The sequence below is a fragment of the Oncorhynchus gorbuscha genome, linkage group LG11 (assembly GCF_021184085.1).
Source record: "Oncorhynchus gorbuscha isolate QuinsamMale2020 ecotype Even-year linkage group LG11, OgorEven_v1.0, whole genome shotgun sequence".
Lineage (NCBI taxonomy): Eukaryota > Metazoa > Chordata > Actinopteri > Salmoniformes > Salmonidae > Oncorhynchus > Oncorhynchus gorbuscha.
The window spans coordinates 65,062,063-65,089,951 of NC_060183.1; the positions used below are offsets into that span (position 1 = coordinate 65,062,063).

At 43.7% G+C, this 27,889-nt stretch overlaps 1 protein-coding gene and 1 non-coding gene across 7 annotated transcripts in view; both read right to left on the minus strand.

The window, feature by feature from the left end:
* Positions 1-27,889, minus strand: part of LOC124049128 (electrogenic sodium bicarbonate cotransporter 4-like) — a 54,280-nt gene that overhangs the window by 16,521 nt on the left and 9,870 nt on the right. For 3 of the 6 annotated variants that reach the window (XM_046370486.1, XM_046370484.1, XM_046370487.1), the window contains exons 4-13: positions 24,470-24,599; positions 22,659-22,819; positions 21,786-21,947; positions 21,420-21,545; positions 14,929-14,984; positions 8,046-8,203; positions 7,868-7,955; positions 6,307-6,461; positions 4,873-4,998; positions 2,350-2,524 (exon numbers count right to left, since the gene is read on the minus strand). In XM_046370486.1, the coding sequence (XP_046226442.1) occupies positions 2,350-2,524; positions 4,873-4,998; positions 6,307-6,461; positions 7,868-7,955; positions 8,046-8,203; positions 14,929-14,984; positions 21,420-21,545; positions 21,786-21,947; positions 22,659-22,819; positions 24,470-24,599 (1,337 nt within the window). Of the gene's footprint in view, positions 1-2,349; positions 2,525-4,872; positions 4,999-6,306; positions 6,462-7,867; positions 7,956-8,045; positions 8,204-14,928; positions 14,985-21,419; positions 21,546-21,785; positions 21,948-22,658; positions 22,820-23,326; positions 23,355-23,497; positions 23,541-24,469; positions 24,600-27,889 lie in introns of those variants that run through there. The other 3 variants (XM_046370485.1, XM_046370489.1, XM_046370488.1) reach the window with 3 other exon arrangements.
* LOC123989634 lies at positions 15,745-15,797 on the minus strand. Its single transcript, XR_006830590.1, has one exon. It is a non-coding gene; the product is annotated as a U7 small nuclear RNA (small nuclear RNA).

The following is a 27,889-nucleotide window of genomic DNA, read 5'->3' on the forward strand; positions in this document are numbered from 1 at the left end:
GGTGGTGTAGGTGTCCTGGAGGGCAGGTAGTTTGCCCCCGGTGATGCGTTGTGCAGTCCTCACTACCCTCTGGAGAGCCTTACGGTTGAGGGCGGAGCAGTTGCCGTACCAGGCGGTGATACAGCCCGCCAGGATGCTCTCGATTGTGTATCTGTAGAAGTTTGTGAGTGCTTTTGGTGACAAGCCGAATTTCTTCAGCCTCCTGAGGTTGAAGAGGCGCTGCTGCGCCTTCTTCACGACGCTGTCAGTGTGAGTGGACCAATTCAGTTTGTCTGTGATGTGTATGCCAAGGAACTTAAAACTTGCTACCCTCTCCACTACTGTTCCATCGATGTGGATAGGGGGGTGTTCCCTCTGCTGTTTCCTGAAGTCCACAATCATCTCCTTAGTTTTGTTGACGTTGAGTGTGAGGTTATTTTCCTGACACCACACTCCGAGGGCCCTCACCTCCTCCCTGTAGGCCGTCTCGTCATTGTTGGTAATCAAGCCTACCACTGTTGTGTCGTCCGCAAACTTGATGATTGAGTTGGAGGCGTGCGTGGCCACGCAGTCGTGGGTGAACAGGGAGTACAGGAGAGGGCTCAGAACGCACCCTTGTGGGGCCCCCGTGTTGAGGATCAGCGGGGAGGAGATGTTGTTGCCTACCCTCACCACCTGGGGGCGGCCCGTCAGGAAGTCCAGTACCCAGTTGCACAGGGCGGGGTCGAGACCCAGGGTCTCGAGCTTGATGACGAGCTTGGAGGGTACTATGGTGTTGAATGCCGAGCTGTAGTCGATGAACAGCATTCTCACATAGGTATTCCTCTTGTCCAGGTGGGTTAGGGCAGTGTGCAGTGTGGTTGAGATTGCATCGTCTGTGGACCTATTTGGGCGGTAAGCAAATTGGAGTGGGTCTAGGGTGTCAGGTAGGGTGGAGGTGATATGGTCCTTGACTAGTCTCTCAAAGCACTTCATGATGACGGAAGTGAGTGCTACGGGGCGGTAGTCGTTTAGCTCAGTTACCTTAGCTTTCTTGGGAACAGGAACAATGGTGGTCCTCTTGAAGCATGTAGGAACAGCAGACTGGTATAGGGATTGATTGAATATGTCCGTAAACACACCGGCCAGCTGGTCTGCGCATGCTCTGAGGGCGCGGCTGGGGATGCCGTCTGGGCCTGCAGCCTTGCGAGGGTTAACATGTTTAAATGTCTTACTCACCTCGGCTGCAGTGAAGGAGAGACCGCATGTTTTCGTTGCAGGCCGTGTCAGTGGCACTGTATTGTCCTCAAAGCGGGCAAAAAAGTTATTTAGGCTGCCTGGGAGCAAGACATCCTGGTCCGTGACTGGGCTGGGTTTCTTCTTGTAGTCCGTGATTGACTGTAGACCCTGCCACATGCCTCTTGTGTCTGAGCCATTGAATTGAGATTCCACTTTGTCTCTGTACTGACGCTTAGCTTGTTTAATAGCCTTGCGGAGGGAATAGCTGCACTGTTTGTATTCGGTCATGTTGCCAGACACCTTGCCCTGATTAAAAGCAGTGGTTCGCGCTTTCAGTTTCACGCCAATGCTACCATCAATCCACGGTTTCTGGTTAGGGACTATTTTTATCGTTGCTATGGGAACGACATCTTCGACGCACGTTCTAATGAACTCGCACACCGAATCAGCGTATTCGTCAATATTTTTATCTGGAGTAACAAAGCCTACCATCAGCAAGGGCATTGAAGATGAAACGTGGCTGGGTCTTTCAGCATGACAATGATCCCAAACACACCGCCCGGGCAGCGAAGGAGTGGCTTCGTAAGAAGCATTTCAAGGTCCTGGAGTGTCCTAGCCAGTCTCCAGATCTCAACCCTATAGAAAATCTTTGGAGGGAGTTGAAAGTCCGTGTTGCCCAACAACAGCCCCAAAACATCACTGCTCTAGAGGAGATCTGCATGGAGGAATGGGCCAAAATACCAGCAACAGTGTGTGAAAACCTTATGAAGACTTACAGAAAACGTTTGACCTATGTCATTGCCAACAAAGGGTATATAACAAAGTATTGAGATAAACTTTTGTTATTGACCAAATACTTATTTTCCACCATAATTTGCAAATAAATTAATAAAAATCCTACAATGTGATTTTCTGGATTTTTTTCCCTCATTTTGTCTGTCATAGTTGAAGTGTACCTATGTTGAAAATTACAGGCCTCTCTCATCTTTTTAAGTGGGAGAACTTGCACAATTGGTGGCTGACTAAATACTTTTTTGCCCCACTGTGTGTGTGTGTGTGTGTGTGTGTGTGTGTGTGTGTGTGTGTGTGTGTGTGTGTGTGTGTGTGTGTGTGTGTGTGTGTGTGTGTGTGTGTGTGTGTGTGTGTGTGTACCTGGTAGTTGTCTGTGGCATCTCCCAGCAGGCCTCCAAAGGTGATGGCGTTGGTGATGCAGCCCAGGTAGATGAACAGCACAGCAGAGATGGACTGGATGTGGAATCCCTGGGAGAAATCACTAAGGATCCACGGAACCTTCCTCTTAATGTCCAGCCACAGGCCCCCACAGAACCTGGGGAACGCACACAGAGGTGACTCCATCCACTCTCATTGACTCTGAAAGCAGCCTGAAAGCAAGCTGGAGTCAGGGTTGGAGTCCCCTTGAGGGATAGCATAATGAAGGATAAATAAGTTGTATGAAAGGTAGGTTCAGCAAAATGCCATTGCCACAAGCAGCACCGCAGTTGTTATAAAAGCAATGGTATAAGTGGATGCACGTGGCATTTTGGCAACTTAAAATATAAAAACTTTATATCGGAGTTGTGCCTGTTCCCACGTGTATCTGCCCTCTCATTGGCTAGAATGGCCCCAACTGATCTCGTCTCCTCTTGTCTGCCTTCCATCTTTGTGTACATGTATTTCCATTGTTAGAGCGGTCACTCAACCATCTTGTCAATATAATTGATAAACTTCCTAAATGTAATTTTGTTTTTGTCGGGGGCCCCCTAGCTGTCGGGGGCAGTACGCGCAGCACGTAGTCTGCAAATAGGCAGAGGCGGCACTGGTCTACGTCATATTGCTGACTCTACTTTTACATTGAACTGAGTCAAAATCCACAAAATCAGGAGTAAATGCATCACAAAGCCCCTCTCCAATCGCTCCCAGTTCTCAAATCGCTCCCAGTTCTCAAATCGCTCCCAGTTCTCTCCGTTCTCCCAGTTCTCCCAGTTCTCCCATCGCTCCCAGTTCTTCCGTCGCTCCCAGTTCTCCCAGTTTCCCAACGTTGCCAGTTCTCCCAGTTCTCCCATCGCTCCCAGTTCTCCCATCGTTCCCAGTTCTCTCAGTTCTTCCAGTTCTCCCAGTTCTCTCAGTTCTCCCAGTTCTTCCATCGCTCCCAGTTCTTCCATCGCTCCCAGTTCTCCCAGTCCTTTCAGTTCTCCCATCGCTCCCAGTTCTCCCATTGCTCCCAGTTCTCCCAGTTCTCCCATCTTCCAGTTCTTCCAGTTCTCCCAGTCCCCAAGTTCTCTCATCGCTCCCAGTTCTCCCATCAGTTCTCCCAGTTCTCTCCGTTCTCCCAGTTCTCCCATCGCTCTCAGTTCTCCCAGTTCTCCCATCACTGACAGTTCTCCCAGTTCTCCCAGTTCTCCCATCGCTCCAGTTCTCCCAGTTCTCTCTCAGTTCTCCAAGTTCTCTCAGTTCTCCCAGTTCTCCCAGTTCTCCCAGTTCTTCCAGCTCTCCCAGTTCTCCCATTGCTCCCAGTACTCCCAGTTCTCCCATCACTCCCAGTTCTCTCAGTTCTCTCAGTTCTCCCATCGCTCCCAGTTCTCCCATCGCTGCCAGTTCTCCCATCGCTGACAGTTCTCCCAGTTCTCCCAGTTCTCCCATCGCTCCGAGTTCTCCCAGTTCTCTCAGTTCTCCAAGTTCTCTCAGTTCTCCCATCGCTGCCAGTTCTCTCAGTTCTCCCAGTTCTCCCAGTTCTTCCAGTTCTCCCAGTTCTCCCAGTTCTCCCAGTTCTCCCAGTTCTCCCATCGCTCCCGGTTCTCCCAGTTCTCTCCGTTCTCCCAGTTCTCCCAGTTCTCCCAGTTCTCTCAGTTCTCCCATCGCTCCCTGTTCTCCCAGGCCTCTCAGTTCTCCCAGTTCTCCTAGTTCTCCCAGTTCTCCCAGTTCTCCCATCGCTCCCAGTTCTCTCAGTTCTCCCATTGCTCCCTGTTCTCCCAGGCCTCTGAGTTCTTCCAGTTCTCCCAGTTCTTCCAGTTCTCCCATCGCTCCCAGTTCTCCCATCTCTCCCAGTTCTCCCAGTTCTCTCATCGCTCTCAGTTCTCCTATCACTGCCAGTTCTCCCAGTTCTCTCCGTTCTCCCAGTTCTCCCATCGTTCTCCCAGTTCTCCCATCAGTTCTCCCAGTTCTCCCAGTTCTCCCATCACTCCCAGTTCTCCCAGTTCTCACATTGCTCCCAGTTCTCCCAGTTCTTCCAGCTCTCCCAGTTCTCCCATCGCTCCCAGTTCTCCCAGTTCTCTCAGGTTCCTCTCAGTTCTCCCAGTTCTCTCAGTTCTTCCAGTTCTCCCAGTTCTCTCAGTTCTCTCAGTTCTCCCATTGCTCCCAGTTCTCCCAGTTCTCCCATTGCTCCCAGTTCTCCCAGTTCTCCCATCGCTCCCAGTTCTCCCAGTTCTCCCAGTTCTCCCAGGTCTCCCATCGCTCCCAGTTCTCCCATTGCCCCCAGTTCTCCCATCACTCCCAGTTCTGCCAGTTCTCCCACCGCTCCCAGTTCTCCCATCGCTGCCAGTTCTCCCAGGTCTCTCAGTTCTTCCAGTTCTACCGGTTCTCCCATCGCTCCCAGTTCTCCCAGTCCTCCCAGTTCTCTCATCGCTCCCAGTGCTCCCATTGCTCCCAGTTCTCCCAGTTCTCCCAGTTCTCCTTTACCTGCCAGTGAATTGCAGTTCCTCTCCCAGCTCGTGGGGGGCGGGCATCTCCTCATCCTCTCCTCCTCCTGCCCCCCCGACCGCCCCGTTTACCTGGCCCAGCTCGTTCAGGTTCAGCACAGACTTCCTGTTGGGGGTTGGAGAGGGGAGGTGGAAGGGTAGCAAGTTTTAGTTGTGGTGGGAGGGGAAGGGGGAAGAGATCCCTGACCCAGTCCAAACACAATCACTTCTCCTTCTTCCACTTCCTTCCCTCCCCTCCTTCACCTCCTCTCTTCTTCTGACTAACTAACTAACAAACTAACTTCCTAACTGACTGCCTAACTGCCTAATTAACTAACTCCTTATCTGACTGCCTAACTGCCTAATTAACTAACTCCTTATCTGACTGCCTAACTGCCTAATTAACTAACTCCTTATCCGACTGCCTAACTGCCTAATTAACTAACTCCTTATCTGACTGCCTAACTCCCTAATTAACTAACTCCTTATCTGACTGCCTAACTGCCTATCTGACTCCTCATCTGACTGCCTAACTGCCTAACTAACTGCCTAACTAACTAACTCCTTATCTGACTGCCTAACTGCCTAATTAACTAACTCCTTATCTGACTGCCTAACTGCCTATCTGACTCCCTATCTGACTGCCTAACTGCCTAACTAACTAACTCCTTATCTGACTGCCTAACTGCCTAATTAACTAACTCCTTATCTGACTGCCTAACTGCCTAATTAACTAACTCCTTATCTGACTGCCTAACTGCCTAATTAACTAACTCCTTATCTGACTGCCTAACTGCCTAACTAACTAACTAAATCCTTATCTGACTGCCTAACTGCCTAATTAACTAACTCCTTATCTGACTGCCTAACTGCCTAATTAACTAACTCCTTATCTGACTGCCTAACTGCCTAATTAACTAACTCCTTATCTGACTGTGCCTAATTAACTAACTCCTTATCTGACTGCCTAACTGCCTAATTAACTAACTCCTTATCTGACTGCCTAACTGCCTAATTAACTAACTCCCGATCTGACTGCCTAACTGCCTATCTGACTCCCTATCTGACTGCCTAACTGCCTAACTAACTACCTAACTAACTAACTCCTTAACTAATTGCCTAATTGCCTAACTGCCTAACTGCCTAACTGCCTAACTGCCTAACTGCCTAACTGCCTAACTGCCTAACTAACTAACTAACTAACTAACTAACTAACTAACTAACTAACTAACTAACTAACTAACTAACTAACTAACTCCTCAGCTGACTGCCTAACTGCCTAACTAACTAACTCCTTAACTGATTAACTAATTGCCTAACTAACCAACCAACTAACTAACTGCTTAACTGCTTAACTGACTGCCTAATTGCTTAACTTACTTACTAACTACACTGAACAAATGAATAGATCTGATAGGTGGTTCATCCTCTGTACCTCATGTCGGCAGAGGGGACTTTCTTGGGGGGCTCGATGCGTATTTTGGGGTCCCACTCCCCTGGTGGCAGAACGATGACCTCATCCAGAAACTCATCAATCCCAGCGATCAGGTCATCACGGTCCCGGGCTTTATACGCCACATCACTAAACAACTGACAAGACAGCACACCACACAGTTACACACAGCATATGATGTTATGAGTGTGTGTGTGTGCTTATGTGTGTGTTAATGAAGAGGTCAGAGTTGAACTGCAGAGCCCTGGCTGTAACATATTGATAGAGTGTGTGAGGTAAAGTATCCACTGCATATCTTGAGGTTATGAAAACCCCCCTGAATCTAAACACTCTTTTTTATAGCTCAACTTACAGTTTTTCTCAGTCGCTTTGGTGCATTTCTTAGATCAAAAGTGCAATTCTTGAAACTACTTGTACAAATTCCAAATCATCTAGTCACTTGTGCACATCATTAAAGCAATTTCTTATTCCTTTTGAGCAAATTGCAATTGATAATGTACAAGTGTCAGCTTTTTTCCACATTATCAATTGCTCATGTCATGTTGATCAAAATATAGTAGATGGTTCTCTGTTGAATAGTCTTACCCCTCAAAACATCTAGGCATTAGTTCCTTGCATAAGCCATTACATGCAAAATTGTTTAACTATTTGTCATAAACTGTCAAGCATAGTTTTACACATTTCTATTAGATCTTTTGTACAAAAACGTGAATTGATGAATCGTGCAGGTGAAATTGACCCTCACTCATGAAGGAATGTAAAGTGTTAGTTCAACCAACAATTAACCAGTTGTCTACATTTCTCAAAGGTGCATCTCATGAAGAATCAATTGGCAAGCATATATAGACAGACCAAAAACACAGAGTTGCAATTTTCCAATAATGGATGGACCAGGAAATGAACAGGGTCAACAGCCAAGAGGAGGAGGAAGAAGAGGAGCAAGGATGCATGGTAGAAGGCAAAACAGAGGAAGAGGCAGAAGAGGACATAGGCTCCACCTGGCACAGCCAGAAGAGGACTGGCCACCCCACATAGCCTGGTTCCTCTCTAGGTTTCTTCCTAGGTTTTGGCCTTTCTAGGGAGTTTTTCCTAGTTTTTCCTATTACTGTATGTGGGTTATTGATTGAAAGAGACTGGACAACCCAAGAGGCAAAGGAAAAAAACTAAATTAGAAAGAAACACCGGAAACCACACCTAAGGCACAAAACTCCCTATGGTAATACTGTCAAAGTACACAGTTACATTGACAACATGCCTAAACATTTTGACGACCTTGTTCGTGAACAATGACTCAATGACTTATCATTCTGATGACACTGACATGATCATTGGCATGAATATTTACTTCTGAGAGATGTACTAAGGATTTTTAGTGACTGACTAGCTTTAGAAACATATCTATTGTATATTGCAATTTGTACAAATTGTTCTGAGAAATGCACTTATTATTTTGCACATGTTAGGGATGATGTGAAAAATGCACCAAAGCGACTGAGAAAACTAATGAACTTTTAGGCACACAAAAAGATTTGGTCATTCTTACGTCATCCACCATGAGCGTAGCAATGGCTCGACCAATCTCGTTGTAGGACTTGCCTTTGCCATGAGGACCAAGCAAGACAAACAGAAACCTGCCAGAAGACAAGGGGTTAACACACCTGTAGAGCAGCAGGACACACACAGACGCATGCTCACACTCATGCACGTACGAGCACACACACCTGGTAGGTACGGGGACCTCGGTCAGGCCTCCCAGTGTGGTAGCTTGGGCCAGACGTACGAACGCTACAAATGGTTTGTCCAGGAAGTCCACTTCTCCAATCAGAACGTTAGACGCCTCGGCATCACGAGGAATCTTCTTCATGAACTTGTTCTTCAGCTAGAGTGGCGAGAAGGCAGGATGGTAGAGAAAGAGAGAGAGAGAATGGAGAGAAGGCAGGATGGTAGAGAAAGACAGAGAGAATGGAGAGAAGGCAGAATGGTAGAGAAAGAGAGAGAGAGAATGGAGAGAAGGCAGGATGGTAGAGAAAGAGAGAGAGAATGGAGAGAAGGCAGAATGGTAGAGAAAGAGAGAGAGAGAATGGAGAGAAGGCAGGATGGTAGAGAAAGAGAGAGAGAGAATGGAGAGAAGGCAGAATGGTAGAGAAAGAGAGAGAGAGAATGGAGAGTAGGCAGAATGGTAGAGAAAGAGAGAGAGAGAATGGAGAGAAGGCAGGATGGTAGAGAAAGAGAGAGAGAGAATGGAGAGAAGGCAGGATGGTAGAGAAAGAGAGAGAGAGAATGGAGAGAAGGCAGAATGGTAGAGAAAGAGAGAGAGAGAATGGAGAGAAGGCAGAATGGTAGAGAAAGAGAGAGAGAGAATGGAGAGAAGGCAGAATGGTAGAGAAAGAGAGAGAGAGAATGGAGAGAAGGCAGAATGGTAGTGAAAAAGAGAGAGAGAATGGAGAGAAGGCAGAATGGTAGAGAAAGAGAGAGAGAATGGAGAGAAGGCAGAATGGTAGAGAAAGAGAGAGAGAGAATGGAGAGAAGGCAGAATGGTAGAGAAAGAGAGAGAGAGAATGGAGAGAAGGCAGAATGGTAGAGAAAGAGAGAGAATGGAGAGAAGGCAGAATGGTAGAGAAAGAGAGAGAGAGAATGGAGAGAAGGCAGAATGGTAGAGAAAGAGAGAGAGAGAATGGAGAGAAGGCAGAATGGTAGAGAAAGAGAGAGAGAATGGAGAGAAGGCAGAATGGTAGAGAAAGAGAGAGAGAATGGAGAGAAAGAGGTGGCTGAGGATCAATAAATATTTATTTAGGGATCAAATAGAGAACAGGATTCAGAATAATTATAAGGCATCTTGGCATTGTCATTAAACCTAATGAAGGCTATTGTAGCCAACATGCGGTCTGTTATAGTGCTAAAGTAAAGCAGCATTTACAATGTAAAGGCATTTCTTTACTGTCCTTTCACACAGCATTGCAGCTGAAGTTATGTCATCATTATGTCAGTGTCGATATCTATAGCTGATCAATCACCGCATGTGATCCCTGGGACACGATGCAAGTACACACACTCCAATGGTACTGTAGATCATTATTGCTACACACACACACCCACCCACATAATCTCCATTGGCCACTCAATACTTCTGCATACTTCAGTCATACAAAATCACACAACCCTGCTGAAAAAAACAGCATACTGGTCTATGCTGGTCAGTGCTGGTCGGATGCTGGTCAAGCTGGTCGAGCTGGTCTGACAAGTATGGCCTAACAGGTTTTCCTGGCAGACCAGCATGGTATAGCTGGTTATGCTGGCAGACTAGCATGGTCTAGCTGGTTATGCTGGCAGACTAGCATGGTCTAGCTGGTTATGCTGGCAGACTAGCATGGTCTAGCTGGTTATGCTGGCAGACTAGCATGGTCTAGTTGGTTATGCTGGCAGATGAACCTTCATTGTGTTTTGGACACTGGAGACTGGTGTACAATGTTTCATTCCTATTGGAATCCAGCCAGAGTGGATTCCCACAATCTACATTCAGAATAATGGCCGTGGTTTTGCAGACCATCGGTGGTGGAAAAAGTACCCAACTGTCAGTTGAGTAAAAGTTTACCTTTGAGTAAAAGTAAAGACACCTTAATAGAAAATAACTCTAGTAAAAGTGAAAGTCACCCAGTAAAATACTACTTGAGTAAAAGTCTAAAATTATTTTCTTTTAAATATACTTAAGTATCGAAAGTAAATGTCAATGATAAAACATACTTACTGTAAGTATCATAAGTAAAAGTATAAATAATTGTACATTCCTTATATTAACAAACCAGACGGCACGATTTCCTTGTTTTTATTTATTTAGGAATAGCGAGGGCACACTCCAACACTCAATTTACAAACAAAACATTTGTGTTTAGGGAGTCTGCCAGATCAGAAGCAGTAGGGGTGACCAGGGATGTTCTCTTGATAAGTTTGTGAATTGGACCATCTTCCTGTCCTGCTAAGCATTCAAAGTACTTTTGGGTGTCAGGGAAACGTATGGAGTAAAAAGTACATTATTTTCTTTAGTAATGTAATGAAGTAAAAGTAAAAATTGTCAAAAATATAAATAGTAAAGTAATGCACAGATACCCCCCAAAAAAGGACCTAAGTGGTACTTTAAAGTATTTTTACTGAACTACTTCACACCACTGCAGACCAGCAATATTCTGGTTAATTGGGAGACTACCTCACTTGGGATTTGAACTCACAACCTCTCGGTCACTGACATAGCACACATCCCTGCAGCTCCCGCAAGGTGTGTCTTTATTTTTATTTTTTTAGCTTTGTATGATTTGTTTGTATTATTTGTGAGCCATAACTTTTATTACTTTGATTCAATTATTGGAGTCCTCTAGGTTGATGCATTAACATGCACCAAAAGTTATTGATACCACGAGGTGGATCAAACAGATCTGTTTGTTGGTGACCTTTACACTGGTGACCTCAGCTCCTCATTCTATTGAGATAACTTTTCCTGAAACCAACCAACTTTCTCTTCTCTCATAATAGATTTGTAATACATAACTATACAAAATATACCTTGAAATAGTAAGATAACATGTCTTGCTAACACTTTTCTGGGTTGTGTGATGTTGCTGTTTTACAGTCAACATAATATATGTTTTTCTGGTCTCAATCCTGGGCCCGTTAACAAACACGTCATAAGCCATTTATTACAGGAAATGAGATTTCAAACTGCAAAGTTATCTCAATCTAATTGCAGAATGTGTAGGATAGCATGAAATTAGCTCTAAAACAGTAATTTTTTCAATCTGCTAGATGGGACAAAAAAATTCCCCCCCAAATAAAAAACAAATGGTTTTATTTTGTGTTTTTGGTGGGGGTTGGGGTCCGGCGGTTGTGTCCCCCAGACAAAACAGGGTTGTGCATGGCTTGTATGCAAGGCGCACTTGATCTACTGGTGGGCAAACACTTTTGTGTTGATCTAGTAAACAATTGGACAGGTCTTTGTCATTTAACAGCATCACTTTCACTCTATCCCGATGGTACTTTAGCCACATATACATTGCCAACACTGCCCATCCCCCACCGAAATGCTCGGAACCCAACTTGGCTAGTTGCTTTTCAGCATGTAGACTTGTTTTGGAGGAAGAAGCATCCAAGCAAGGGATGGCATTGATGCTGGACATTACTTGTAAGTAGCAACATTGGACATTTATATTGATTATTGGTGTTATTGTTATAGCTATAATGTGTAGTTATTGCTATAATATTAGTTCCATATTGAGTTCAGCTAGTGTAGCTAGTAGCTTAGCCTAGAGAAAGGGACAGAGTGGAAACATATATTATAGAACACTATGCATCTGACATGTAGAATATGGAATCCTGTCTGCTCTGTTTATGACATTTGTTTCTGTTACGGAAAATGTATAACTACCGCCGGAGAAACGCGTGCGCAATGAAGATTCAGGCAGAAGTCAAGGGAAAATTGTCACGTTCTAAGCTACAGGAGGTAATCGCATTTTGCATGAAAGTTGGAACTTGTTTTTCTATCGACTACTTTCCATTATATGTCAAGTTTCATAAGCGATATAAACATTTTTCAATAGCATAACCAGTTTGATATGTCTTTTACATGTGGTTATGATCATGTTATCTGTCTTAGGGCTGGCTGACGCTACCACACATTCATTGACGATACCCTCTGCACATATTGAAGGATTTTACTTCAGGAATGATGTTGAACCCCTGCTTGAATGAAACCTCACTCCTGGATGAAACAATTGATCAGTCACTCTCCCCAATCCTCACCTACAGGCGCTCCTGTCTGACTGAGTAAGTGCTGTATAGCCTATTTGAGGCACTATAAAGAAATGCTGAACATGCTGAAAATCTATTGTGGTTCCACAGGGACCCTGTTTATAGTGTCTGTAGGCTATCCAGGGCTTTAAAAATGTATCTACACATAATTACTAGACATTTGCACAAAGTATTCAGACCCCTTCACTTTATCCACATTTTGTTACGTTACAGCCTTATTCTAAATTTGATTAAATAAATAAAAAATCGTCATCAATCAACACACAATACCCCATAATGACAAAGCAAAAACAGGTTTTTAGTCATTTTTGCAAATGTATACAAAATAAAAAAACAGATACCTTATTTAAATAAGTATTCAGACCCTTTGAAATGAGACTCGAAATTGAGCACAGGTGCAGCTTGTTTCCATTGATCATCCTTGAGATGTTTCTAAATCTTGACTTGAGTCCACTTGTGGAACTTGAATTGATTGGACATGATGTGGAGGTCCCACAGCTGACAGTGCATGTCAGAGGAAAAACCAACCTTGAGGTCGAAGAAATTGTCCATTGAGCTTCGTGTCAGGATTGTGTCGAGGCACAGATCTGGGTAATGAAACCAAAACATTTCTGCAGCATTGAAGGTCCCCAAGAACACAGTAGCCTCCATCATTCTTAAATGGAATGAGTTTGCAACCACCAAGACTCTTCCTAGAGCTGGCCGCCCGGCCAAACTGAGCAATCGGGGGGAGAAGGGCCTTGGTCAGGGAGGTGACCAAGAACCAGATGGTCACTCTGACAGAGCTCCAGAGTTCCTCTGTGGACATGGGAGAACCTTCCAGAAGGACAACCATCTCTGCAGCACCCCACCAATCAGGCCTTTATGGTAGAGTGGCCAGATGGGAGCCACTCCTCAGTAAAATGCATATGACAGCCCCCTTGGAGTTTGCAAACTGCACCTAAAGGACTCTCAGACCCATGAGAAACAAAATTCTCTGGTCTGATGAAACCAAGATTGAGCTCTTTGGCCTAATTGCCAAGCTTCACGTCTGGAGGAAACCAGGCATCACTCATCACATGGCCAATACCATCCCCATGGTGAAGCATGGTGGTGGCAGCATCAGGCTGTGGGGATTTTTTTCAGCAGCAGGGACTGGGAGACTCGTCAGGATCGAGGGAAAGATGAATGGAGCAAAGTACAGAGAAATCCTTGATGAAAATCTGCTACAGAGTACTCAGGACCTCAGACTGGGGCATAGGTTCACCTTCCTACAGGACAAGACAATGCAGGAGTGGCTTCGAGACAAGTCTCTTAATGTCCTTAAGTGGCCCAGCCAGAGCCCGGACTTGAATCCGATCTCTGGAGAGGCCTGAGAATAGCTGTGCAGCGACGCTCCCCATCCAACCTGGCAGAGCTTGAGAGGATCTGCAGAGAAGAAAGGGTGAAACTCCCCAAATACAGGTGTGCCAAGCTTGTAGCGTCATCAAATCTAATTTTGTTGGTCACATACACATGGTTAGCAGATGTTATTGCAAGTGTAGCGAAATGCTTGTGCTTCTAGTTCCGACAGTGCAGCAATATCTAACATGTAATCTAACAATTCCACAACTACCTATTAGTATGCACCCGGCCCGCCACAGGAGTCACTAGAGTGTGATGGGACAAGGACATCGCGGCCGGCCAAACCCTTCCCTAACCTGGACGACGCTGGGACAATTGTGCGCCGCCTCAAATGTCTCCCGGTTGCGGCCGGCTGTGACATCACTTTATTAAAGTGATTTCAAGTCTGTATGTAGGCAGCTGCCACTCTGTGTTAGTGATGGCTGTTTAACATTCTTATGGCCTTGAGATACAAGCTGTTTTTCAGTTTCCTGTACTGACCTCGCCTTCTGGATGGTATCGGGGTGAACAAGCAGTGGCTCGGGTGGTTGTTGTCCTTGATGATCTTTTTGGCCTTCCTGTGACATCAGGTGTTGTAGGTGTCCTGGATGGCAGGTAGTTTGCCCCCGGTGATGCGTTGTGCAGACCGTACCACCCTCTGGAGAGCCTTGTAGTTGTGGGCGGTACAGTTGCCGTAGCAGGCGATGATACAGCCCAACAGGATGTGCATCTGTAAAGGTTTGTGAGGGTTTAAGGTGACAACCCAAATTTCGTCAGACTCCTGAGGTTGAAGAGGCGCTGTTGCACCGCCTTCACCACACTGTCTGTGTGGGTGGACCATTTCAGCTTCCACCTTCTCCACTGCTGTCCCATCGATGTGGATAGGGGGGTGCTCCCTCTGCTGTTTCCTGAAGTCCACGATCATCTCCTTTGTTTTGTTGACGTTGAGTGAGAGGTTGTTTTCCTGACATCACACTCCAAGTGCCCTCACCTCCTCCCTGTAGGCTCTCTCGTCGTTGTTGTTAATCAAGCCTATTACTATTGTATTCACTGCAAACTTGATGATTGAGTTGCAGGCTTGCATGGCCACGCAGTCATGGCTGAACAGGGAGTATCTTTATACCCAAGGAGTTTCTAGGCTGTAATTGCTGCCAAAGGTGCTTCAACAAGCAAGCAAAAACACAACACAGGCTAGTCACAAGCAAAAACACAGCAAAGGCTGTGTTGTTTTGTTCTTTCAACAGGGAATCTCAAATATTTTAATGCTGCCTTCAGAGTCTCTCTCTCTCCTCTTCTCTTGTCTTTCTCTCACACTCACTCTATTATTAGGAGCTTAGGGTTGTGCAATGTAATGACATTCCCATCATCATCATTCACACACAGACATACACACACACACACACCGGGCTACACAGGCACACACAGAATAGTGACGTTCGTTGTTACCTGGTCTGTGCTTGGTGTGTCTGAAATGTCGTTCATACTTCGGCTTTGTGCATGATCTGAAACATCATATCAAAACACGGGAATCAAAAAAAACCACACACAAATTCACCTCAAGTTAGCAATCTTCTCTGTCTTCTCTGTGTGTGTACAGATCTACACAGTTTGTTTAGTGTTTGTTTAGTGTGTTTCATTTTCACATTGAGTAGAAAAGGCACTACCCACATGAACATTTATAACATGATATAAATTCCTTGGTATTATTATATTTATATACTATAGTATACACTGTAGTGTTTTTGCGGACTTTACTGTAGTAATTATTCACTGTAGTGTTTTTGCACAAATGGACAGTATATTGCATACAGACTAGCCTGGCTGACATGACCCACGTGACTCACGATGCAGGGAGAGCTCTGACTACAAAAGGAGAACATATACAATATTCGCGCAGAATATGTTTTTTTCCCCTCAGGGTTGAGGCCTCTCTTGTTTGGATTTGAAAATCCAACCGTTGTAATGGAAGGGGCGGTGCTCAGGGGGCTGAGTGAGAAAGACACAGAGGAAAGCCAGTAAAAGCACAGCCCCCTTCATTATTGACGCATTGTGACGACAACATCAATGAGCCATTCAATACTCTGAAGTCAGGAGGGAGAGTTAGGTGTTAGCTAGACTAGGATTGGACTCTCCTGCGCTGACCGTACGTGGACCGTAGGTTTGGCACCCCTGCTGTAGTATTTATTTACTGTTGTGATTTTGTGGAAATTAGTGTAGTATTTACAAAATAGTTTTTTGTTTTATTATCTTTAACATAGAAGTCGGGGCTTTCTTTTCGAGGAAACCTACTAGACAAATATTAAAAAAGCACATTTTCCATAACCTGTAAGTAGGTAGGACTGGGGTCTGAACCTCTTTTTTATAACCTGTAGAGAACACAATATATGGTCTATAATTGGCATATGGTCTTGTGGATAGCACAAATTGGGACGTGGGGGAGGGGAATGGACAGGGTGTATGCAAATGACCTATTAGCAAATCAATACAGTGTGTAGTATAGTATTCTACAGTTTACTACAGTGTACTACTTACTGTACATAATGATATAGTCAGCACTACACGATCGACGGATACTACAGTGTGTCCCATATGGAGAAATAACACATGTATATATTTCAATAAAATATGAATATATTTAAATATATTTAAATGTTTTAAAAACAAATCAAATATATAAATAAATCAAATAGACACTCACACCTCACAACCTTCTCTACCCTGACGTTAATGTTGAGTCTCTATTGGCCTCTGCTACCTTAGACTTTGCTTTAATAGCTGCTATCTGCCTCTTATGAAACATATGCCATTTATTTCGAAAAGACACTTGAATGTATCTGTAATTAAAATATATGTTTCCAGAGCTGTCAATCACAATTTGAAATGTTCCCGAGCCCAACCCTCAGCCCAGAGTTTTCATCGATCTTGCTAACACAGCTAGCTACCTAGCTAGCTAGATAGGTAGCTCCTTCTTTAGCTTGCCACCAACGTGCAATGTGACTGACCAAGGTAATTGTTTTGAAAATGAAAGTTGAGTAGAAATCAGCAGAGTTAATGTTATGCACAGTTGAAGTCGGAAGTTTACATGCACTTAGGTTGGAGTCATTAAAACTCGTTTTTCAACCACTCCACAAATTTCTTGTTGACAAATTATAGTTTTGGCAAGTCAGTTAGGACATCTACTTTGTGCATGACACAAGTAATTTTTCCAACAATTGTTTACAGACAGATTATTTCATTTATAATTCACTGTATCATAATTCCAGTGGGTCAGAAGTGTACATACACTAAGTTGACTATCCCTTTAAACAGCTTGGAAAATTCCAGAAAATGATGTCATGGCTTTAGAAGCTTCTGAGAGGCAAATTGACATCATTTGAGTCAATTGGAGGTGTACCTGTGGATGTATATCAAGGCCTACCTTCAATCTCAGTGTCTCTTTGCTTGACATCATGGGAAAATCCAAAGAAATCAGCCAAGACCTCAGAAAAAAAATTGTAGACCTCCACAAGTCTGGTTCATCCTTAGGAGCAATTTCCAAACACCTGAAAGCACCAATGTAAGTTGTCTTTTGTATCATTTAACTACCTATTTGCTAATGAAATTAAAATGTGTTCATGAGCATTAACCCCAGATTTATTATTCATTTTGTCTGGAATTGTTTTACTGACTCTCTGTCTCTACATTATTATCCACAGCATAACTGTCAACATGTGAGTCTGCAGTGGACACTGGAGGGGAAGGAATCTGCATTGGAAGTATCAATTTGATGTTCATGAACATTAACCCCAAATTCTTCATCTTCTGTGGAATGTCTCTGCATTATCAACAGAGTAACTGTCAACTTGTGAGCAATGTTCACTACTGTGGCTATTTCATCATAATGTAGGCAGACTGACCTGCCATAAAAAACTATGAAGAAAATGCATCGGAAAACATTTGACATGGAAATGGCTGTTTTATCGTTCAGCCTACAGGAGCAGCCAATGTGTGGTGTTCAATGTAGGCCTACATTCTATGAGACTTTTGAGAAGAAAAAAACATGCAGGGCTTGACATTAAGCTGTTCATCTACTTGTCCTTCAGACAATGAGGAGGTGACTGAAAATGTTGTTGTGTTGTTTGATGCAAGAAACCACTTTACAAAATAAAATGCATCATTATTCCCACACCACTATTACAGAGATTCAGGCAAATTATGCTACCTCCTGCCTATTGGCTACTTAGTTTATTAAAGCCTCTCTCTCAAATTACCTGGCTTGCTTTTCAAAGATAGAAATGTAGGAAGCAATCACTTCCCCATTGCTGACTAGAAATGATTTATACCTGTGCTAATAACTCATGAACTAGCAAAGGATATGGGCAAATGTACAAATGTGGACACGTTGTTACATGTACCTCTCGCTTTGTTCTCAAAATAAGGCCATCTACTCACGGCCGCTCATGCTGTAAAAACAGTCCAGTTCAAAGTGAATGGTATATGGCAACGGTCTATTTGCACAGAGGCCTAGTGCAGCTCTGATTGGTTATGGCGCACAGGTCTGTGTAGATTAGAGTAAAGTTCTGGGTCGTGCCTGTCAATGCAACAGAATCCCACTCTGATGCGTTCTGCATACAACAAAATCTCTTTCATAGTTAGTTTTGTATACTAAGTCATAGTTTGTTTTGTTTCGGTATATTGCATTGGACGTGGTTAATATTGCGTTGATTCGATCACAATTCCCACAGTAAAGGGAAACGTTAATAGTGTTAACTAATGGGGAAAAGTCTAGAAAGTGAAGTGAAGTGTAATCTCATGCTTCTCTGTGCAGGCTGATATTTCTGCTGTGCTGCAGTCCCAGGGGAGCTGCACACCCACACACGCAGCTTAGAGGGAACATTTCTTGTGAGTCTGAAAATCGATACTGGAGGTGAAGGAATTTGCATTGTAAACATCAATTTGATGTTCAAATAAATGATTTTCAAATACAGATGTTAATTGCAAAGAGGTCATTTACGCATTATATTTTTTGTTTCAGATGCCACAATTCAACAATGGTCCCAGTTATTTTAACAAATTATTTTGGATATAGAAAGCTCTTTTAGTTGTCAGTCATGAGTCATTCATTCAAACTTTTCACAGCATATACCACAGCATGCTATTGTGATTTAGTGCTGAATTTGTAGTTTTATGCATTGAATTGTAGCTACAGTATCTAAGTTAAGAAGAAAAGTTTTCCATTCATTAAAATACATGGGAACATATCATTATTAAATATATTTTGGAATATATTTTACTAGCTACCACAACATGCTGTCAAAGTATATTTCCACAACATATATTTAAATATAAACATATATGAAAACGGACAATTTTGTAATATGTCCATATATCTTTGTACAAAATATACGTAAATGAAGTATTCACCCCCTTGGCATTTTTCCTATGTCATTGCCTTACAACTGGGAATTTACATAGATTTTTGGGCGGGGTTGTATCATTTGATTTACACAAGATGCTTACCACTTTGAAGATGGAAAATATTTTGTTTGTGAAACAAACAAGAAACAAGCCACCTTCTGCAGCAATTACAGCTGCAAGTCTCTTGGGATATGTCTCTATACGCTTGGAACATCTAGCCACTGGGATTTTTGCCCATTCTTCAAGGCAAAACTGCTCCAGCTCCAGCTCCTTCAAGTTGGATGGGTTCCTGCTGGTGTACAGCAATCTTTAAGTCATACCACAGATTCTCAATTAGATTGAGGTCTGGGCTTTGACTAGGCCATTCCAAGTCATTTAAATGTTTCCCCTTAAACCACTCAAGTGTTGCTTTAGCAGTATGCTCGGGGTCATTGTCCTGCTGGAAGGAGAACCTCCATCCCAGTCTCAAATCTCTGGAAGACTGAAACAGGTTTTCCTCAATAATTTCCCTGTATTTAGTGCCATCCATCATTCCTTCAATTCTGACCAGTTTCCCAGTACCTGTCAATGAAAAACATCCCCACATCGTGATGCTGCCACCACCATGCTTCACTGTGGGGATGGTGTTCTCAGGGTGATGAGAGGTGTTGGGTTTGCGCCAGACATATCGTTTTCCTTGATGGCCAAAAAGCTACATTTTTGGCTCATCTGACCAGAGTACCTTCTTCCATATGTTTGGGGAGTCTCCCACATGCCTTTTTGCTTATTTCTTTCTTTAAAGCAATGGCTTTTTTTCTGGACACTCTTCCGTAAAGCCCAGCTCTGTGGATGGTACAGCTTAAAGTGGTTCTATGGACAGATACTCCAATCTCCGCTGTGGAGCTTTGCAGCTCCTTCAGGGTTATCTTGGTCTCTTTGTTGCCTCTCTGATTAGTGCCTTCCTTGCCTGGTCCATGAGTTTGGTGGGCGGCCCTTTCTTGGCAGGTTTGTTGTGGTGCCATATTCTTTCCATTTTTTAATAATGGATTTAATGGTGCTCCGCGGGATGTTAAAAGTTTCAGATATTTTTTTATAACCTAACCCTGATCTGTACTTGTCCACAGCTTTGTCCCTGACCTGTTTGGATAGCTCCTTGGTCTTTATAGTGCCGCTTGCTTGGAGGTTCCCCTTGCTTAGGTGTGTTGCAGACACTGGGGCCTTTCAGAACAGGTGTATATATACTGAGAGCATGTGACAGATCATGTGACACTTAGATTGCACACAGGGGGCCTTAATTTAATAAATTATGCAACTTCTGAAGGTAATTGGTTGCACCAGATCTTATTTAGGGGCTTCATAGTAAAGGGTGAATACATATGCACGCACCACTTTTTCATTTTTTATTTTTTATGTTTTTTTAAACAAGTAATCTTTTTCATTTCACTTCACCAATTTTGACTATTTCATGTATGTTTATTACAGGAAATCCAAATAAAAATCAGTTTAAATTGCAGGTTGTAATGCAACAAAATAGGAAAAACATATGTACACGTATATTTCTATGTTAAAATATATATATATATAATTTTTCCGTATGGAGTCGTATAGTATTCTACAGTATACTACAAAATTATATAGTAAGCACTGCATGATCAAGGGATACTACAGTGTGTAGCATAGTATTCTACAGTATATAACACAATTCTATAGTAAGTACTACATGAAGGATACTACAGTGGGAAGTATAGTATTCTACATTATACTACAGTTTACAACAGAATACAATAGAATTCTAAACTGTAGTATTTTTATATGTGGGATACTAGACATCTCCAACTCATCTTTGTGGTTAAATATAGCTTTAGCTATTGTGTGAATGTGTGTCTTTGTGTGGCCGATTAGACCTAATGATCATTACCACCAAAGCTGATTATTAATGTAGGGACAAAATTAAGTTACAGGGAAAGAACAGGAAAACACCTTGGTTAGGACACACACACACAAACTAATCTTGTTCACCCTACAATCCCTAAATTGACACACTGTGTACTGGGAGCTCTTGAAAGTACTGTGTGACCAAAGCTTGCACGCAATCACACACAGCAAACCAAAATACTGTATCTCTACTGGTTTATGAGGATAGATATGTCAATTAAAACACCTATCTCTATGAGGATCATATATAAGAAAAAGGGTGAAAGAGTATTAGTTTATATGTATACGTGAGTGTTAATGGATCCGGGCACTGAGTGTGTGTGTGTCTATGTGTCTGTGCTCTTGTGTGTCTGTGCTCTTGTGTGTGTGTGCTCTTGTGTGTGTGTGTGTGTGTGTGTGTGTGTGTGTGTGTGTGTGTGTGTGTGTGTGTGTGTGTGTGTGTGTGTGTGTGTGTGTGTGTGTGTGTGTGTGTGTGTGTGTGTGTGTGTGTGTGTGTGTGTGTGTGTGTGTGTGTGTGTGTGTGTGTGTGTGTGTGTGTGTGTGTGTGTGTGTGTGTGTGTGTGTGTGTGTGTGTGTGTGTGTGTGTGTGTGTGTGTGTGTGTGTGTGTGTGTGCGTGAACACTCACGCAGGCGGGCAAGGCTGCCTGACTTGGCACGTAGGTCTTCTGTAGAACGATGGATGCCAGAGGCTGAACTAGGACTGCGACTGAAATTAGTACGGCTGGCATTATGAACAGACTGGGGACTACGGCCTAGAGAGAGAGAGACGGAGTAAGGAAGGAGCGAGGGAGGCAGAAAGAGAGAAGGAGAGATAGGAGAGAGAAAGAAAAGAGAAAGGGATGGAGTGAACAAGAGAGATGGTGAAGGTGTTTGTTAAAAGAGGAGAGAAATTATTATTGTTTCAATAAAATCAGCATGATAGAGATGAAATCAACAAGATCACTCAACACATACACACACACATGCACGCAGACCTACAGATGCACACACACACTCACTGGCGGGGCAATTGTTTGATTTGCCCATGTCGGCTAGTGAGCGATGCATGGGTTTCTTATGCTGGTGGCGATGTTTCCGTAGCAACACGAAGCTGACCTTCTCCCTCAGCTCTGGACCAATGAGACCATCAGCTATCTGGCGATCCACAATGTCATCTGGGGTCAGGGGTGAGAGTTCAAAGGTCAAACATAGAGAAACAGAGTGCGATATAGAACAGACAGGTTGCAGGTGTAACTGGTCACAGGGAGATCAGTGGTCTCAATCCCAGATCAACCCCTTACCCCCTATCCACTTCAGAGGAGGCTGGTGGGAGTGGCTATAGGAGGATGTGCTCATTGTAATGGATAGAATGGAATCAATGGAACAGTATCGAACACATCAAACATATGGACCCACATGTCTGACTCCGTTCCATGAATTCCATTCCAGACATTACAATAAGCCCTATAGCTCCTCCCACCAAACGCCTCTGATCCACATCCACCTGGCCTATCAGAGGGCAAGATGGAGCTTTACTATATTGCTTACACCTATCAAATTTTCTCAGATCTCCACAGGTGCACAGGAACTATGGGTTGATTTTAGAAGGGAACACTGGGTCACACTAACCTGACCTAGCAGGAGTAAAATAAGTGCCTGAAACTAAATCCCCTACATACTGGTCTTGACAATAAGAAGAAAAACTGTCGGGGGAGGTTCTCTTCTCCACTGTTCAACCAATCCAGTCAATTTGGAGGAGGATGGAGTGTTATCTTGTTAACGTCCAAAAGTGGAAGTCTCGTCACAGGTTCTCTTTCCATTTCCCCTGAAAACCGGAACATCAGGTTGTTGGGACATGGCAGAGGGTCACACAAACACACACTCACCCACTATCTCTGGCAGTGAGTATCCCTCCAGATCCAGCAGTACACTGCCAGTCTGTATACAGGTCCTCAACTCAAACAGACTGTGGAGGGTCAAGGTGGACACATGGGGCTTACTCCACCTCTCTCCTCCCTCCTCCACCTTCTCCTCAAACTTCACCCACCTAGAGAGAAGGAGCAAGAGGAAGAGAGACAGAGAGATAGAGAGCAAAACACACACGGAAAAGAGAGTAAGGCAGAGAGAGCAGACAGGAAAATGCTATAGAGGCATACGAAATACTGTCTGCTGGACTCAAATATGACAATTTCCTGTTTCTTCAAAAGCCAGAGGGTGTCGTTTTTGTTTCACCGCTTACACAGCTCTGCTGTGTATGCATGTGCATTATTGAATGTTTGACATATTGATTGATTGGTCAGCTGGTTTATTGCCTCCCAGCCTGTGACCTTGAGGGATGCTGGGATTGATCTCTAACCCCAGAGTCATAGAGTGGAGTCAGATGTAGCCGATTGTAGGGCTCTGCTGCTAACACTCTTCTAATGAAACTATCTACAGGTCCCCTACTAACACCTCCCCCAAATCCCACCCAAAGCCCCCCAACAATCCCAAACTAATGAGGGCAAACACTCCAGGGTGGAAACACACAAGGGTTGAAGTGTGTGTTTGTGTGTACCTAGCAGACTCTTTCCACTCCATATCGTCTCCATAGTGTTGAAGTGTGTGTTTGTGTGTACCTAGCAGACTCTTTCCACTCCATATCGTCTCCATCGTGTTTGTGTGTACCTAGCAGACTCTTTCCACTCCATATCGTCTCCATCGTGTTGAAGTGTGTGTTTGTGTGTACCTAGCAGACTCTTTCCACTCCATATCGTCTCCATCGTGTTGCAGTGTGTGTTTGTGTGTACCTAGCAGACTCTTTCCACTCCATATCGTCTCCATCGTGTTGAAGTGTGTGTTTGTGTGTACCTAGCAGACTCTTTCCACTCCATATCGTCTCCATCGTGTTGAAGTGTGTGTTTGTGTGTACCTAGCAGACTCTTTCCACTCCATATCGTCTCCATCGTGTTGCAGTGTGTGTTTGTGTGTACCTAGCAGACTCTTTCCACTCCATATCGTCTCCATCGTGTTGCAGTGTGTGTTTGTGTGTACCTAGCAGACTCTTTCCACTCCATATCGTCTCCATCGTGTTGCAGTGTGTGTTTGTGTTTACCTAGCAGACTCTTTCCACTCCATATCGTCTCCATAGTGTTGCAGTGTGTGTTTGTGTGTACCTAGCAGACTCTTTCCACTCCATATCGTCTCCATCGTGTTGAAGTGTGTGTTTGTGTGTACCTAGCAGACTCTTTCCACTCCATATCGTCTCCATCGTGTTGCAGTGTGTGTTTGTGTTTACCTAGCAGACTCTTTCCACTCCATATCGTCTCCATCGTGTTGCAGTGTGTGTTTGTGTTTACCTAGCAGACTCTTTCCACTCCATATCGTCTCCATCGTGTTGAAGTGTGTGTTTGTGTGTACCTAGCAGACTCTTTCCACTCCATATCGTCTCCATCGTGTTGAAGTGTGTGTTTGTGTGTACCTAGCAGACTCCACTCCATATCGTCTCCATCGTGTTGCAGTGTGTGTTTGTGTGTACCTAGCAGACTCTTTCCACTCCATATCGTCTCCATCGTGTTGAAGTGTGTGTTTGTGTGTACCTAGCAGACTCTTTCCACTCCATATCGTCTCCATCGTGTTGCAGTGTGTGTTTGTGTGTACCTAGCAGACTCTTTCCACTCCATATCGTCTCCATCGTGTTGCAGTGTGTGTTTCTGTGTACCTAGCAGACTCTTTCCACTCCATATCGTCTCCATCGTGTTGCAGTGTGTCCATCTCTGTGAACAGAGTGGGCGTCGGCAAGTCATCATCTTCACCCAGGATGTAACGCAGCCTCTCCGCCGCCGGGGACACTGGGAAATGGAGTTCAAACACAAGAGAATAACTATCAAACCAAAAAAATAGAATTAGAAAATATACTGTATCTACTCTATGTATCGAACACTTTTACTTACAGTGTGTGTGAGTTCATTATAGGATATTCTACTTTGATGTACGGGGGACAGACAGTTGCTGCAGCTTTGGATTGTCAGTGTGTACTAAACCATTTACTCAGACAAATCAGACATTTTATAGAATATGTGTTTGGAACTCTTTGTAAAATGTATAGCCTTCAACTGTAACTGAATAGAACTGGAAAACTGTAGTGTTCCCAAGATTGTCTCAGAATTTCCTGTCGGTGGAACAAAGCCCATTAACATGCTCCTAGCCTAGGGCTCTGATAACTGCCACCACACCACTCGTCTGCATGGGTGTGTGTGCTGTATGTGTGTCTGCGTGTGTCGCTCCTCTCCTGATGGTCCTATCTTACTTTGATCCTGTGTGAGTTCCCTTCCACCCCTAACCCAAAACAACACCACTAATCTCTAACACTCTTACCCCTGTCAGTCACAGAGATCCAGTGAAAGCTGGTAAATAAATAGCCCCCATGCACCCCCCTGATCCATCTAATCCCCACTCACCCCCTTTATACAGTCAATGAATAACCTCCCCCCTTTCTGGCCATACATTGTCATTCCCTGAAATGCCAAATGACATGTGACTGATACATAGCACAAACATCTGCATACATACTATACACACTTCACACAATATACTCTGTAAATGAGTGTGGTGTGCTGGTGTGTTTGCATGGTATTTCACTTTCAGAACCCATATCTGTGCTACGGTTTGAGGATAAGAAGTGTGTGTGTGTGTCTGTCCGTCCGTCCGTCCGTCCGTCCGTCCGTCCGTCCGTCCGTCCGTCCGTCCGTCCGTCTGTCTGTCCTCAGTAACATCTTAGAGACAAAGTCTGTCTGTCTGTCCTCAGTAACTGAGACCCTATTTCTAAGAGGTTACTGAAGACAGACAGACAGACCTTGAGGTGCAAAAGAAGCAGAGTGAATCAGAGAAAGAAGCAGAGTAATTCAGAGAAAGAATCCGTTTGAATCATAGAAAGAAGCAGAGTGAATGAGACAAAGAAGCAGAGTGAATCAGACAAAGAAGCAGAGTGAATGAGACAAAGAAGCAGAGTGAATGAGACAAAGAAGCAGAGTGAATCAGACAAAGAAGCAGAGTGAATGAGACAAAGAAGCAGAGTGAATCAGACAAAGAAGCAGAGTGAATCAAACAAAGAAGCAGAGTGAATGAGACAAAGAAGCAGAGTGAATGAGACAAAGAAGCAGAGTGAATGAGACAAAGAAGCAGAGTGAATCAGACAAAGAAGCAGAGTGAATGAGACAAAGAAGCAGAGTGAATGAGACAAAGAATCAGAGTGAATCAGACAAAGAAGCAGAGTGAATCCGACAAAGAAGCAGAGTGAATGAGACAAAGAAGCAGAGTGAATCAGACAAAGAAGCAGAGTGAATGAGACAAAGAAGCAGAGTGAATGAGACAAAGAAGCAGAGTGAATCAGACAAAGAAGCAGAGTGAATGAGACAAAGAAGCAGAGTGAATCAGACAAAGAAGCAGAGTGAATGAGACAAAGAAGCAGAGTGAATCAGACAAAGAAGCAGAGTGAATCAGAGAAAGAAGCAGAGTGAATCAGAGAAAGAAGCAGAGTGAATCAGACAAAGAAGCAGAGTAATTCAGAGAAAGAAGCAGAGTGAATCAGAGAAAGAATCAGTTTGAATCATAGAAAGAAGCAGAGTGAATCAGACAAAGAAGCAGAGTGAATCAGAGAAAGAAGCAGAGTGAATCAAACAAAGAAGCAGAGTGAATCAGACAAAGAAGCAGAGTGAATCAGACAAAGAAGCAGAGTGAATGAGACAAAGAAGCAGAGTGAATCAGACAAAGAAGCAGAGTGAATCAAACAAAGAAGCAGAGTGAATGAGACAAAGAAGCAGAGTGAATGAGACAAAGAAGCAGAGTGAATGAGACAAAGAAGCAGAGTGAATCAGACAAAGAAGCAGAGTGAATGAGACAAAGAAGCAAAATGAACAAAGAATCAGAGTGAATCAGACAAAGAAGCAGAGTGAATCAGACAAAGAAGCAGAGTGAATGAGACAAAGAAGCAGAGTGAATCAGACAAAGAAGCAGAGTGAATGAGACAAAGAAGCAGAGTGAATGAGACAAAGAAGCAGAGTGAATCAGACAAAGAAGCAGAGTGAATGAGACAAAGAAGCAGAGTGAATCAGACAAAGAAGCAGAGTGAATGAGACAAAGAAGCAGAGTGAATCAGACAAAGAAGCAGAGTGAATCAGAGAAAGAAGCAGAGTGAATCAGAGAAAGAAGCAGAGTGAATCAGACAAAGAAGCAGAGTAATTCAGAGAAAGAAGCAGAGTGAATCAGAGAAAGAATCAGTTTGAATCATAGAAAGAAGCAGAGTGAATCAGACAAAGAAGCAGAGTGAATCAGAGAAAGAAGCAGAGTGAATCAAACAAAGAAGCAGAGTGAATCAGACAAAGAAGCAGAGTGAATCAGAGAAAGAGACAGAGTGAATCAGAGAAAGAAGCAGAGTGAATCAGACAAAGAAGCAGAGTAATTCAGAGAAAGAAGCAGAGTGAATCAGAGAAAGAATCAGTTTGAATCATAGAAAGAAGCAGAGTGAATCAGACAAAGAAGCAGAGTGAATCAGAGAAAGAAGCAGAGTGAATCAAACAAAGAAGCAGAGTGAATCAGACAAAGAAGCAGAGTGAATCAGACAAAGAAGCAGAGTGAATGAGACAAAGAAGCAGAGTGAATCAGACAAAGAAGCAGAGTGAATCAAACAAAGAAGCAGAGTGAATGAGACAAAGAAGCAGAGTGAATCTAGACAAAGAAGCAGAGTGAATGAGACAAAGAAGCAGAGTGAATCAGACAAAGAAGCAGAGTGAATGAGACAAAGAAGCAGAGTGAATGAGACAAAGAATCAGAGTGAATCAGACAAAGAAGCAGAGTGAATCAGACAAAGAAGCAGAGTGAATGAGACAAAGAAGCAGAGTGAATCAGACAAAGAAGCAGAGTGAATGAGACAAAGAAGCAGAGTGAATGAGACAAAGAAGCAGAGTGAATCAGACAAAGAAGCAGAGTGAATGAGACAAAGAAGCAGAGTGAATCAGACAAAGAAGCAGAGTGAATGAGACAAAGAAGCAGAGTGAATCAGACAAAGAAGCAGAGTGAATCAGAGAAAGAAGCAGAGTGAATCAGAGAAAGAAGCAGAGTGAATCAGACAAAGAAGCAGAGT